Genomic DNA, 13,188 nt, shown 5'->3' with positions numbered 1-13,188 from the left:
TCCTTCTCTCACTAGATGCATAGTAGGCATATTACATATCATTCTAAAGACATTGCAAAAAAGCAAGTCTAACCCAGAAATGCAATTTTTTTAAATCTATGTCGTAAACTTCAATGAGCTAGATAGGGATGTATGGCTCTCCTTAGTTATTTATCCTTAAAATGGAGCTCTTAGAACAACAATTGAATACTAATGTAGGCATCAAGGGAGTTCAAACCCCTCTGGGCTATTATAAAACTGCCTTATAAACTGATAATATTCTATGTTTTTGACAGACTTCACACTATCAACAAGCTCTTGTTGATAAACTAGATAAACAAAAGTATCTGATTTTAAAAATCAACAACCAGGAGTCGACAGATTGTCGTGTAGTTCCTATATAACCTATACAGGATCTGTGCATTTGGATAACATAAACAGTGGGATTGGTGGCAGACTGATTCTGTGCACCCCCACCGGATACGTTAGCCTGTCTGTATTAGCTAGCTCACAGTGCCACTAGAATCTCCTCTTATCGGGGAGAGAATAGTTTCTGGCAACCTCAGGATATGACAACCCGGATCCCCCAGGATTGTGGAAACAATATACTACTTTTTGCTCAGTCACTGGTGCTCACTTAGTTTGTCTCAGAGATACACAGAATAAACAAGCTGGGCGTTTCAATAAGAATTTATTGAACAGTTGTTATTCTAGTGTAGAATAGATGATCTGCAACAACCATTAGACAGTAGCAGAGATATATTATTAGAATCACTAAGAAAGTAAATGGATGGTACAGTTCTACCATTTTGCAGTAATCATGAATATATACAAGTACATAGAATACATGACAATAAGTGCGTACTCCTACAATGCCTCCCTAACTAGATGTACCTAAATATACCTAGCATCTGTGTAGGTGTTATGTCAAGAATCCCTCTAGGATTTAGTCCACCACATTACCTGAGGATGAGAGAATATGGGACCCCGTCCTAGTCTCGAGTTGGATACCTCGCAAGGGATGTTAGACCACTGCTAGCTGGAGCGTCTGCATGCAGGAACCTCAGCGTCTCTGGTCAGTGTGTCAGCCGGGAAGTCACGGTCTCCTCTGTCTCTCTAAGCAAGACAGGATGTATATATAGCAATAGGGCTCCCCAGGGGTCCTACCTTGCTGTGTTACTGTGTCGGCCTAAAGGATGACGCCAGGCCTGAACTTTATACAGAGATATTATACAGGAGATGGTAATCCTGCTGTTAGTCCTGCTGTGCTTCCAAGAAGCCTCATGCATAATGTATGAGAATCGAACTAGGGAAAACCAGCATTCTGAATGCTGTGTCATATCTGAGTAAAAGGTCAGTCCCCAAGAATCGTTGTGTGTAATGTAGGGAAGGATATACGTAAAGGGTTATGATGTTACCTGGACCTATAAAGAGTACCTATATGGAATATAACCAGATATAGGGATTTTGAAGGGACATCTGATACTTACTATTCCAGAATGGATTTGCCTCTGTTAAAGACCCTGTGCTCAATGTTGGATGTAAACCTCCATGTACATTGGAAAGGCTAATACAGCAGTAATATTCCGGGTCTGTTGAAAGTTATATATAAATATTTGTTTCCGTGGGACAATTTAGAGGTGTCATGATATATAACGATGAATATTGTGTAGGTAAATGCTATGACACGACTTCTTTGCGTAACAAAAACTTTAACCATAGTCTTCTCCAAAGCTGGCCTTAAACCCATACAATGCAAAATGCGATCCTTCATATGGTTCATTAATTCTCCAGCAGTGTTTATCTAGTTGTTTTACAATACAATTCATGAAGGTGGAATGCAATACTCTAAGTTAGAAAAATATAAGCCAGGAACATAGTTTAAGACTACTCTTCGGCCAGGATAACCTAATTGGAAGCATTGGTTTGATATCGAGCAGGGGGCTGCTTTCAATATCTCCAGAATGTTTCATACAGGATCCCCCTTTTAGTCCTCAAGAACAGCATTGTCTTAATCGATAAAGACTGCCTGGATGGATGGAATTTCTTCCTTGCAATCATCCCCATACATAATTGAAAAAATAGATATCTTGGTCCCATTTGAGATTACCAATAATCTCATCCTAGAGTCGATGCAGGCCACAATTGTACATCAGAGCATTTATATTTTTAGCTGGTATTGCAGGCTATGGGTACCCGGAATGGCATTGGGAATACCTAAGCAGTATTATTACTATTTGGAAACAAAGTAACAATTATCCAGGGAAAAGCAAGTTGTACAGCGAGGGTTCTCGACTTGTCCAAGAAGTTGTGTGGAATTTTCTTGCACTTTTGGGAAGGGGCACAGCTCAACAATGAGTCCCGTGAATTTACCTTGTGTTTTTGTTATACTCCTTTCTCTACAGAGTCGAGTTCACAGTAGGAGACAAACCAATCAACAACTTTCGTATGATAGAACGGCATTACTTCCGGGAGCGGCTTCTGAAGAGCTTCGACTTTGAATTTGGCTTCTGCATTCCGAGCAGTAAAAATACGTGTGAGCACATCTATGAGTTTCCACAGCTATCGGAGGATCTTAGTGAGTATTTCTTGCTTCAGGAAAATTATGTACCATTTGTCTTTACAGTGTTTATTATTTATATATAAGATTCTTTAAAGAGATAAACAGATTTTATTGAATTTTTGAGTTTTACCTTCGGTACCTTTCGGTCTCAATCTGTAAACCTTTCAGATGCTGATAAAAATCAGAATTTAAATTTATCTGAGTTTGAATACATCTCAGTTATTTATAGTTCGCTCGGAGGTGCTCTAAGGTGATCCACTTTGAGAAAATAATTCTTCTTTGCCTCAGTTGTATCCTTTATTCTCTGAGGTCCTCACAAAGAACTCCTGTGCTTTTAACCAGGGTTAGTGTCATTAGACTAGTGGTTCTAGTGTTTATCTCAGGACAGTTAACACTGGTCAAGCTCTAAAACCTCTTCCTACATTGCTTCTTGCTTTCACAAAATAGTTGGGTACTTCACCAGTGCCAGTGGATGAGGAGAACACTATCCCCGGCTCGTCTCACCATAATGTTAACGCCACTAGAAACACTACAAATCTAGAACCATGGTGTGAGATGTTGGATGCTTTTCTTGATGTTCAGTTTATTTGATAAGCTAGCTCATCAATTCCATAGAAACCTATCAAAGATCCTCAAAATTCTCATAATCTAACTAAATCTTCCCAGCAATACCAAGATTGTTATGGAGGCTCCACATCATAGCCCTTCAAAAAGACCAATAGTCGAGGCCCTTGATCTGGTAAAGTTGCCCGTTGAAATCTTAGAAGTGTGCTTGATGAATGCACTTACAATTTGAGTTCTCCATCATGTTGTTTTCATTGACATCCAAAATAATAAACCATTTTGCCTTAAGCATCATTCTAAAGTGATTTTCACTATAGATAATGCTTGTATAAAAATTACATTACATATCACACATACATACACATGCATCTCTCTTGAAAGACAATAATGAGTCATTTTTTTTTTTTTTAATTTGGCCTCATGGGATTGAAATTAGTTCCCAAGTGGAATTGGACCAGTGGATCTGTAAAAGAACAATAATTTTAAAAGGAAAGCTTGCCACATGACTGTAAAATGTTAGTAGCAATTTTCAGAAGCTAAACATTCTGAACTGCATCTTTTAAGCATGGAGAAGCATGGTGTTGAGAGACAACTTCTATGATGGAAATTAAGGGACTGTCTTCTAAAAGCAGTGCAGGCTCTTCATACACACTTGTGTGCACATCGAATTGGGCTTGAATTTTCACATATCTCAAAGGATTTATACTAGCCCGTGTTATAAGAGTAATACTCCATTTAATGCTAAGCATAAATGTTATTTTTTTTGTTAAATATGTTTTTGTTAACATTTTCAGTCATATAACAAACCGTGTGATTCATAAACAGGAGTACAACATTGGCAGGATACCCTACAGCTCAAGAGCAAATCTCATGCAGCGGGCCCGGAGAGTCAGCCCAGGCACCCAGGACTTTCCAGCAACACCCAGAGGGACCCCCTACCCCCTCACCCAGCACAACCCACAATTTCTCAGTAGACCCCCAGGGATAAGTCATTAGAGGCGACTTGGGCTCCATTGTGGAGTCCCCTGAACAGAGCTCTGAGGGGTGGGCAGTGCAAGGCCATGGTAACTCCTCCACATAACCCAATCAAATTTTCATCTGCAGCCCCTAGCTTCCTAAACAACTCTTTCCGCCCCCATACAGACATCCATTCCAGCAATCCACTGGGCTTTTCTGGGAAGTGTAGGTGGCCCAGAATCCTATGCGATGTCTCTCTTGGCCACAATGAGCCCCAGCATGCAGAACAGCAGTTTTTTTCGAGGCAGGTTAACACTCCAGGGATACCCAGGTGTACAAACTGGGGACTATGCAGTACCGTCTCGCCAATCACTGCACCAAGTTCCCTGAGGATCATACACCTGAGTCTCCCGACACCCCCAGATAGTATGATAGAAAAATCCCTCCGCTGCACTGGGCAGGGATATTTGTCTCAATACATGCAACTTAACCCGGTGTAGATGCACCCCCTGTAGGATCTTTAACTTGATTAGGCGGAACCAAGCCCTTATGGCCACCTCCCAGGGATGCAGCAGGGCCTCCTCCCAATCAACAAAAATGTCCATTTGTACGGGTCAGAGGTCTTTAAATGCTTTCTCATTATGCCCCTCAAAGTTATTTTCTTATCAACCTCCCAATCTCAAAGACTTTCACAGTCAGATAGTTGTCTAGAGGGATACAATGCACTTTAAAGTATAACTGTCACTTCACTTTAAAGCAACACCTTCAAACACAAAGACTTCAGCCTATGAAGATTACTCTGAAATGTCTGATTCACACCTTTCCTGTGATGCAGTTTCGCCCATGTTTCATCATGTAGCATGCATCCCACTCAGCCCTTGGAACCTGTGCATTAAAAAAATTTGTATATTGCTATTCTGTTCATCGTCTCTCAAATGCAGCCACTTTGTCACCAAATACTTTCAAGTCTTTCACAGAATTTGTGAAGAACATCCAAGAAAAACTCCTTTTTAAAGTGTTCCAGAGGAAAATAATATTTTCTCTTTTTTTTCTGTACTTTGTGGATCTACAATTGTCTGGGTTTTGCCAAATATTATGCAGTTGTTATTGCAGAGGGATCACTTCCGGCTCCTTGAATTACTGATAATTATACAACTGTATTTTTTTTTATATAAAATGAAGGCACAATAACATCTTGACAAGGTAGCTTTGAGACTTGGCTCTGATGCACAGCAGTCCTCCTGTTGTGTAGAGTGTTGTCAAGGAAAAAAAGTGAAATCAAATTATCTAATCAGATTATGTCATGCTCTTTCATTGGCATTATTCAGATAGTCTTCCAGTCCAAGGTTTTTCTACTTGTACATTTTTGCCACAGAGAACAAGTTTCCTCCCAGTTTTAGGATTTTGGGCATTTCTATTGGTGATGGTCCTCTTCTAGGCTAGCTGTGGGAAGGTCTCCAGTTGTGCTGATCCATCAGTTCTCCAGAAGTTCAGGAAAGCCAGCAATTTTGAAAGGATTCTTACACCTCTACTTTAAACTCCCCAGTTATGATTTTTAGTTATCCTGTCAGACTGCAGCTTTGACTCTTTCTCAGATTCTAGGTCTCATAGCCCATAAAAGAAGGTTGATTGTTCAAACCTCCATACCATCTCAGAACATGAAACCCTAGTTCATAAAAAATGAACCTATGCACAGCTTAGAATTTTTGATGACCGTTGTAATAGCATGTGTACGACAATGAAAGGTTTTACCGGGAGGCAGTATAAGAAGGCATGGCTTAGATTCAGCTCTTGAGCCTTTGAGCAGAAGCTCAAACATCTTTGGAATAACTTAAGCGATGGGCAGTTTTTTAAATTTCCTATTTGCTCAATATATGCAGCCTGGTACTACATTTCCACCCTTTGTTAGGGAACCAGCTCATCATTGTTTACTAAATAAAGTAATGTCTTCTTTCCTAACTTCTATTCTGCTCATGCTGTTTGAACCAATAACCTCTTGTGGCATGTCCACTATGTAGGTTGTCATTCATTTGATGAGGTCTCTCCACTTTTGTAAAGAACATTAGTAAAATTGCATGAAAGGAGCCATACAAAGTCTACCAAAAATGCAGACCGTTTCTTCTTTCATTCTCAAAAATCTGAAATGAAGAAAAAATTCTCCCTTATTTACATTCCTAGGCCTCACGCTTGCTCAGTTGGTGCTTGCTCGGTTGGAAGAATTAAGGCCTCTCAGCTGCATTTGTCCATTCACATTAAGAACTGGATCACCTATTTTTGAAGCCAAGTTAGGCATAACCTTGTGTTCCTTTTTTCTTTTCTCAGGCAGCAACATCCAGATCTAAGGAGAGCAGATAGTGACTGATAGTTATAGTCCGTACTTTTCCTCCTTCCTAATACCCATTCATCCTCTTGGAGCATCTATCGTAAAGACATCTAGTAACCGGGTGCAAGTATTTGTTGATGCATAAGTGTTTGGCCTCACATTACCATATGAATGGACTGTATGTAGCTCTTGGCATTAACCAATAGCTGCTCGGGCTTTTAAACACCCCCAAACCCCATGCTGAGCCCTTTTTGTGCATCTGTGTAGGCTAGTTCACTCTTAAGCCTCCATAACATTTTTTAATACTAAGGTGTGCATGCCAATATTGGAGATTCTGAAGGTGCCCAGGGTTTGTGGACCCCCCCTAGAGGGAAGTGAGAAAATAGCCAAAATGCAGATAGAAAATGGTTTTCTCTGGAAAGAACGTGCAAGAACAAAATGTTTGGTGTTCTAGGATTACTGTCTTTCCAGTTTTCAGGAACAAACATAGTTTTGCTACCACAGTTTTCATATTTTTCCAAGTATTATCCATTTTTTCCTACTTTTTGTGCTTTCAACCTACTTTCAGTTTGTGCTGAAAACAGGTAAAAAAAAACAGTGGGGGAAACTGGATACCTATACATCGTAAACAAAATTCTGAATTCAGCAAGGGGTCATTTATGTAGATCGGTCGTGGTTTTCCCTAAGAAACTAATAGTTGAAATCAAAACATACTGAAAATAAATAGGAAAAATGGCAATAGGTGATGTTTTCATCTGTAAATGTTAGCCTCATTGGCTGAGCTACACAATTAATGTTTGCTGGAATGTTTAGTGGTTGTTGATAGTCTAAAAACAGGCAGCAACCAGAGCTAACTGAGCTGCAGCTTATAGAGTTATTTCATTCTTTACTAACCATGAATCAATCGGAAAGGTAAAATGTAATGAATGAAAAATTCAATAAGGAAATCTAAGAATATTTTAAATATGCCCTAGATACTGAGTTTAGGAATATTGGTTATTTGTAAAACTGAATTTTGGGTTACCCATACTAATATGTGATTCAGAGGGTATTTTGCAGAATGTGTTATTTACACACTGGAAAACATTTGGAAGTTAAAATTGGAGAGAAATTTAATAATAACATATATTGTACCATTCTGTGTTTACACATTTCTCCCAATGAAAGCAGTTCCCCACTTCTGCGGCTAGCATATAGTCAGCGAAAAGATAGGCCCCAAAACACAACATGTCACATCACGTTTTCACAATGAAGTTGGCCCATTTTGGCTCTCTGGGTAGCTGATGTATTTGGACCTGGAATCAATCGCCATGGAGGAAAAACCTACCAACCCCAGACATTTCTGAAAACTAGACACCTCTGGGAGTCGATGGTGGTTTGACCTACAGGGATCCCTCTATCGTTTCTTTCCCAGAATGCCCTCCAAACCTCAAACTTTAACTAAAATTGTCCTCCCATGTAGATGAGGGAAAGTTGCGGAATTACAAAATTCCTTCCACCGATCATTCCTACACTTTTCTTGTTAAAAACGGTACCTCACTTGTATGGCTGTGCCTAGAACCCGTGAAAGGAGCAGATGAAACCATATGAAGTCGTTGTGGTCCATGGATTAGTCTATTCTTGCCTCAGACAACAGGCTTTGTGTAGTCATGACAGTGACATGTTTAGGTATTTTTTAAACTACAATTGTGGAGGTGGAACATGGTGCTGATCTGAAAGGATGTCTTCCCTGTGAGCTCTGCCAAAGTCCCAAAATATTTTGACGAATAACCTTCCCAACTGGGTCTGATTTGAGCACATCCACTTCTGTAATGATGGAGGAATGAGTGGAGATGGTGGCCTGAGTTAGTACGTCCTCGGATTACTGCTCTGAAGCTCAAAACCACTTGATACGAGATCCCCCTTCGATCATTCATCAGACACCATATCCTAGATGGCACAGTGGAGACATATCTGCTAGCAACATAGCAGTAAAATGCTGAGTGAAGCTTGCTCAACTTTCCACCAAAGACCTGGGTTTGGGTCTTGAGGTGAGAAATGCAGAGTGGCCTTGAAGAGGCCTGGATATCAACCTCTGATTGGTGGGCACAGGTGCTGCTGGAAGAGGCAGTGTGGTCCCCTCTGAGCCTGCAGAGTGGCCTGGAAGTTGCAGCAGTGGGTCCCTTGATTGAGAAGGGTCAGTGTCCTGGCTACTGAGAAGGGACATTTGGGGGGGCAGCTAGGGTGACTAGACGGGGTGTGGAGTTTTGCCTACGCCCAAACATACCCATTGAGGACTGTTGATGCACATGGTCTGAGTCATAGATGGCTTCACAGCCATGGAAGAGAACTGCATACTGTGATGGGATGCTATGTTTGAGGTGATGTGCAGATTTTGGAGATCAACAGCACCCTTCTTTGTGTGTATAAAAGAGTGGGAAGCTTAGTATGGTGCTAACATTTTGCAGCCCATCTTCAGGCCTCAAAGCCTCCTCCAATTGCCCCAATTAGAGATTTCTGTTTCTTGAGGGTTGATGCCTTACTGGGTAATGATATTGAATTGCCTTGAAAAACTGAGGCTGGTAGATTAAAAGAAGGATGCTTGCACTTCAAAACGAATGCCACTAAGAAAGTGTAGTCAGAGGGGACTGCAAGACTTTCTGCTATCCAAAAATACCAGTCACACTGCAAGTAGTGCCAAGTAGGGCCATGCACCCTCAACCGTGCAGGGAAGCCAAAAAGGACTTGCATAGAGGTCTGTCGGACCCAAGAAATGGCCTTGGCACCAAACTAGAGGAACTTCTGTAAAACAAGTTGAAGCTGCTGGAGGTTGCCATAAGTAACACAATGTCAGAGCCGTGGGAGTGAAAGCAGACCTTACTTTGACAAAGTGCAGAAAACTGGAGAACTATTCACAAAGGGGAATTATCAAGATTTAAGGGCTGGATAAGAAGGCTAAGGGCCCTGATCTAGGTGCATTCATGGTGAGCCAGTTCTCCACCTCTCTTAAGAGATGATCATTCAGAAATGCATTTGGACAGGGTCCATATGGGACTGAAACAACAACAGATACTGAGGCTGGCTTGCAGACGCAGGAGGGAGCAGCGTTAAAGCAGCGCTGGCGTGGCCAATTGTATTATACAACTTACTCTGCCTTTACCCGGAGTATTGATCTGGGTGCGGGCGGGAGTGCCTTCCAGTGCAGAGAAAAGTTTATTCATCCAGAGGGCAGGTTCGTAGTGGTCATTGGGAAGCTGGTTGGGCGGGACATTACCCTGGGCAGTACATATGCACCCAACACGGAGCAGCCAGCTTTTTTCGCGCAGCTGTCCGCGAAGTTAGCACCTTATCTTACCAGGTCGGGGCTGCTGGGAGGGGATTTTAATTGCATAACTGATGTGACTTTAGACCGCTCCCATCCCCCGCTCCCTAATGCTCCCACTCATAAGATTGCAGAAGCTAGGCAAAATTGGCAAGCCCAATGGGGCCTAGTGGATACCTGGAGGGCCCAACACCCAGCTGACCGGGATTATTCCTACTTCTCTGCGTTGCATGATCTTCATGTGCATCTAGATGTGTTATTATGTACTCCGGACGTACATGCCAGAGTGCACTGTAGTGAATACCTTGCTAGAACGATTTTGGATCATAATCTGGTATTGCTTCAGATGTGCTGGTTGCAGTCCCGGGCACCTACCTGGCGGCTCCGCCCAGAGGCTTTGGAGGACCAAATATTTAGAGAAGCAGTGGGGGTGGCCATCACCCAATATTTCGGGGATAACGAAGGGACTGCCTCCACGCCGGTTGTCGAATGGGACGCCTTTAAGGTGGTGCTTCGGGGTCGCTGTATGGCGGGAGTGCGCAAAGTAGTATTGGAGGAGGTAGATGACGCTGAGCAATGCTTAAGTGCTGTAGAGAAGGCTCGCCCTGGCAGACCGGATAAACAGCGGGACCTGGAGGAGGCAAAAGAGGCAGTGGCAGGGCTGGTGGAGCGCCTATGATGCTTTGATCACAAGACGTACATAGAACGCACCCACGTCAAAGGGGATAAATCGGGGCGCTTGCTTGCATGGCTGGCTAATCCATCGTGTAGGGGCTCGCCGATATTGGAGCTCTGCGACACCCGGGAGACGCTTGCTTCACTCAGGAAGACATAAACTGGTTGTTTTGGGATTATAAGGAATTCTACAGGAGTAGGACAGTCATGACCGAGAACAAGTTTGAGGGATTCACGCACGAGATCCAGCTCCCGCAACTAGAGGCTGATCAAGCTGAGGCACTCTGAGGGGATATCAAATTACGGGAAGTGCGGACGGCTATTAAACACATGGCGTGGAACAAAACGTCGGGAACAGACGGCCTCCCGATCGAGTTGTATGTCACCTACTCTGAGCAGTTGGCGCCGCGATATGTGAATTTATACAATGAGGCGAGGCAGCTGGGCCACCTCCCTGTGTCCACAAGAGAGGCGAATATTATTCCGCTTCTGAAACAAGGTAAATCAGCATGGGACAGACCGCCGTATCATCCGCTCTCCATGCTTAACACGGACTATAAAGATATTAAGCCGTGTCTTGGCAACCCGCCTGTTACCATACATGGCTACCTTGAGACATTGCAATCAATCTGGTTTCATTCCTGTTAGGAATATGGCCTTAAACGTACGGTGGCTGCTGCGCGTACTTGAGGTGGACACTTACCCCAAGGCCACTGCCGCGACATTTGCTGTCGATATAGAAAAGGCGTTTGGAATGGCCTTATCTCTTTCACGTAATGGCCCGGTTTGGATTGGATGACAACTTTATAACGTGGATGGCTTTACTTTATAAGTCCTCTACAGCGCGAGTTTGGATGGGAGGGGTGATATCGGACGCTTGCGAGGTGACCCGGAGCACACGGCCGGGATGTCCGTTGTCCCCTCTTCTGTTCGCATTAGCCATGGAGCCTCTGGCGGCGGAAGCTAGGACGGGGAGGTACTTTCGAGGTCTGCAGGTGCAGGGCCGTACTCATCATATAGCCTTATATGCGGATGACCTACTTATGTTTCTGGGCGACACAGAGCGGGAATTATTGGGAGCAAATGCAGTATTGCATGAGCTAGGGGAGATGTCTGGCCTTAGTATTATGGTTTTGCCAGGCTCTCTCTCAGCCTCAGTATCTGTTTTTTTTTTTTTTATAAACAAACGTTATTAGGTTTATAAATCCAGTCATTTATATTGTACACATGTTAATCATAGTCCCCCTCTCTCCAATATAATCCCAAATCAATTACTTAAAGGTTCTCTTGTACATTTCCATGGTTCCTCTCTATTCTGGCCTTAAAGGGCAATGATCATGGGACCAGGGGTGTGATGACTAATATTCAATATTGCTCGTACTATGCTTCATCATTAGCCCTAACAAGTCGTAACCTAATATAACTGCCCCCCCTCCCTCCCTCCAGGCATGTCGCATCTAATGCTTCTCTGTATTGACCAAGACCAATGAAAAAAGCGCAGTCAGCGGACTCCAATTCTCAAATAATACAGGTTTGCGTAGGCTGCCACTTTGATCCCACACATCGTATACATATGGAATATGGTCAAAGAACTATATCTACACGCTGTACAGGGCCTATTCCTCATTCAGGGCTCCCAGTTCAGCATCATCATTGCTCATAGCATTCGGGTCTTTCAATAACCCCACAAAGTGTTCCCACGCTCTAGCCGCCTCCAGCGCTCTTTCACTCCCCGCTCTACTTGCTAGTTGTAGTCGGACCACTCCGTCACTTTCTGCCCATTTGATAAAATCTCTTTTCCACCGATCTAAGCTCGGGGATCCACTCGCCTTCCAATGCATCGTAATTTCCCTTTTGGCCTACACCAACCCCATATCTATAAACTGGCTGGTGATCTTAGTTTTAGCCGTGTGGGGGAACCAATGCAATATACAAGTCCCCATTGACAGCTCCAGCTCTCTATCTGTCACCTCCTGTAATAGTGCAAGCACTGCATTCCAATAACCTGTTAGTAGCGGACACCCCCAGAGCATGTGGGGGACGTCTGCCCCCTCTTTTCGACACCTTGGGCATTCATCTGAAGCTGTGTTAAAATATGTTTTTGATTTCGCCGGCGTGAGGTAGGCGCGGTGTAAGATATAAAAATGAAGCAATTGAAAGCGGGCTTTCCTGGTGCTTTTCCACACTCCCTCTACCACCTCAGCCCAGGCTCTTTCCGAGATCTCTTTTCCCACATCTATTTCCCACTTTCGCTTGAGAGCATCCAAAGGGGGCAGCTTCTCAAGTGTCATATGCTTGTACAGGCACGTGATCGCTTTAAACCTCCCTGCTGCCGTTACCATATATTGACACCCCAATGAAACCCTAGGTTCCGCTTTGCCCTCTTTCCAATGTGCACGTATAGCCGCGGTAAGCGCTGCATGGAGCAAACAATCTCCTCCCCTCAAGTCAAATCGCTCCTGCAAAGCAGAAAAAGGCAGCATGGTCCCATCCTCATATAAATCCCCACATGCGGGAGGAACGGAGGGGGAAAGAACCAATAGTGTGGAAATTGAGCTTGCGCACATAAGTAATAAAAATAGAAATTGGGGGCCGCAAATACTCCCTGCGAATACGGCCTGGTCAAAGTTCCCCAGCTACATCTGGGGGCCTTATTCGCCCAGATCAAGCGTAAGACAATCGAACGGAGTTGAGCAAAGAAAACCTTCATTAATTTGATCGGGACATTAGTGAACAGATATAAAAACCAGGGGAGAGTGACCATTTTTATGACTGCTATTCTGTCAGCCAAGGAGAGGGGCAACCCCAACCATCTAGCCACCTGGT

At 43.4% G+C, this 13,188-nt stretch overlaps 1 protein-coding gene across 1 annotated transcript in view; it reads left to right on the top strand.

The window, feature by feature from the left end:
* The window catches only part of UNC119 (unc-119 lipid binding chaperone), a 488,580-nt gene that overhangs the window by 363,316 nt on the left and 112,076 nt on the right, over nucleotides 1-13,188 (top strand). The window contains exon 4 of the mRNA XM_085649116.1: nucleotides 2,385-2,557. Within this exon, the coding sequence (XP_085505242.1) occupies nucleotides 2,385-2,557 (173 nt within the window). The remainder of the gene's footprint in view (nucleotides 1-2,384; nucleotides 2,558-13,188) is intronic.

Source organism: Triturus cristatus, chromosome 3_2, assembly GCF_964204655.1.
Source record: "Triturus cristatus chromosome 3_2, aTriCri1.1, whole genome shotgun sequence".
In the NCBI taxonomy this organism is placed as follows: Eukaryota; Metazoa; Chordata; class Amphibia; order Caudata; family Salamandridae; genus Triturus; species Triturus cristatus.
This window is presented reverse-complemented; position numbering and strand designations above follow the sequence as displayed.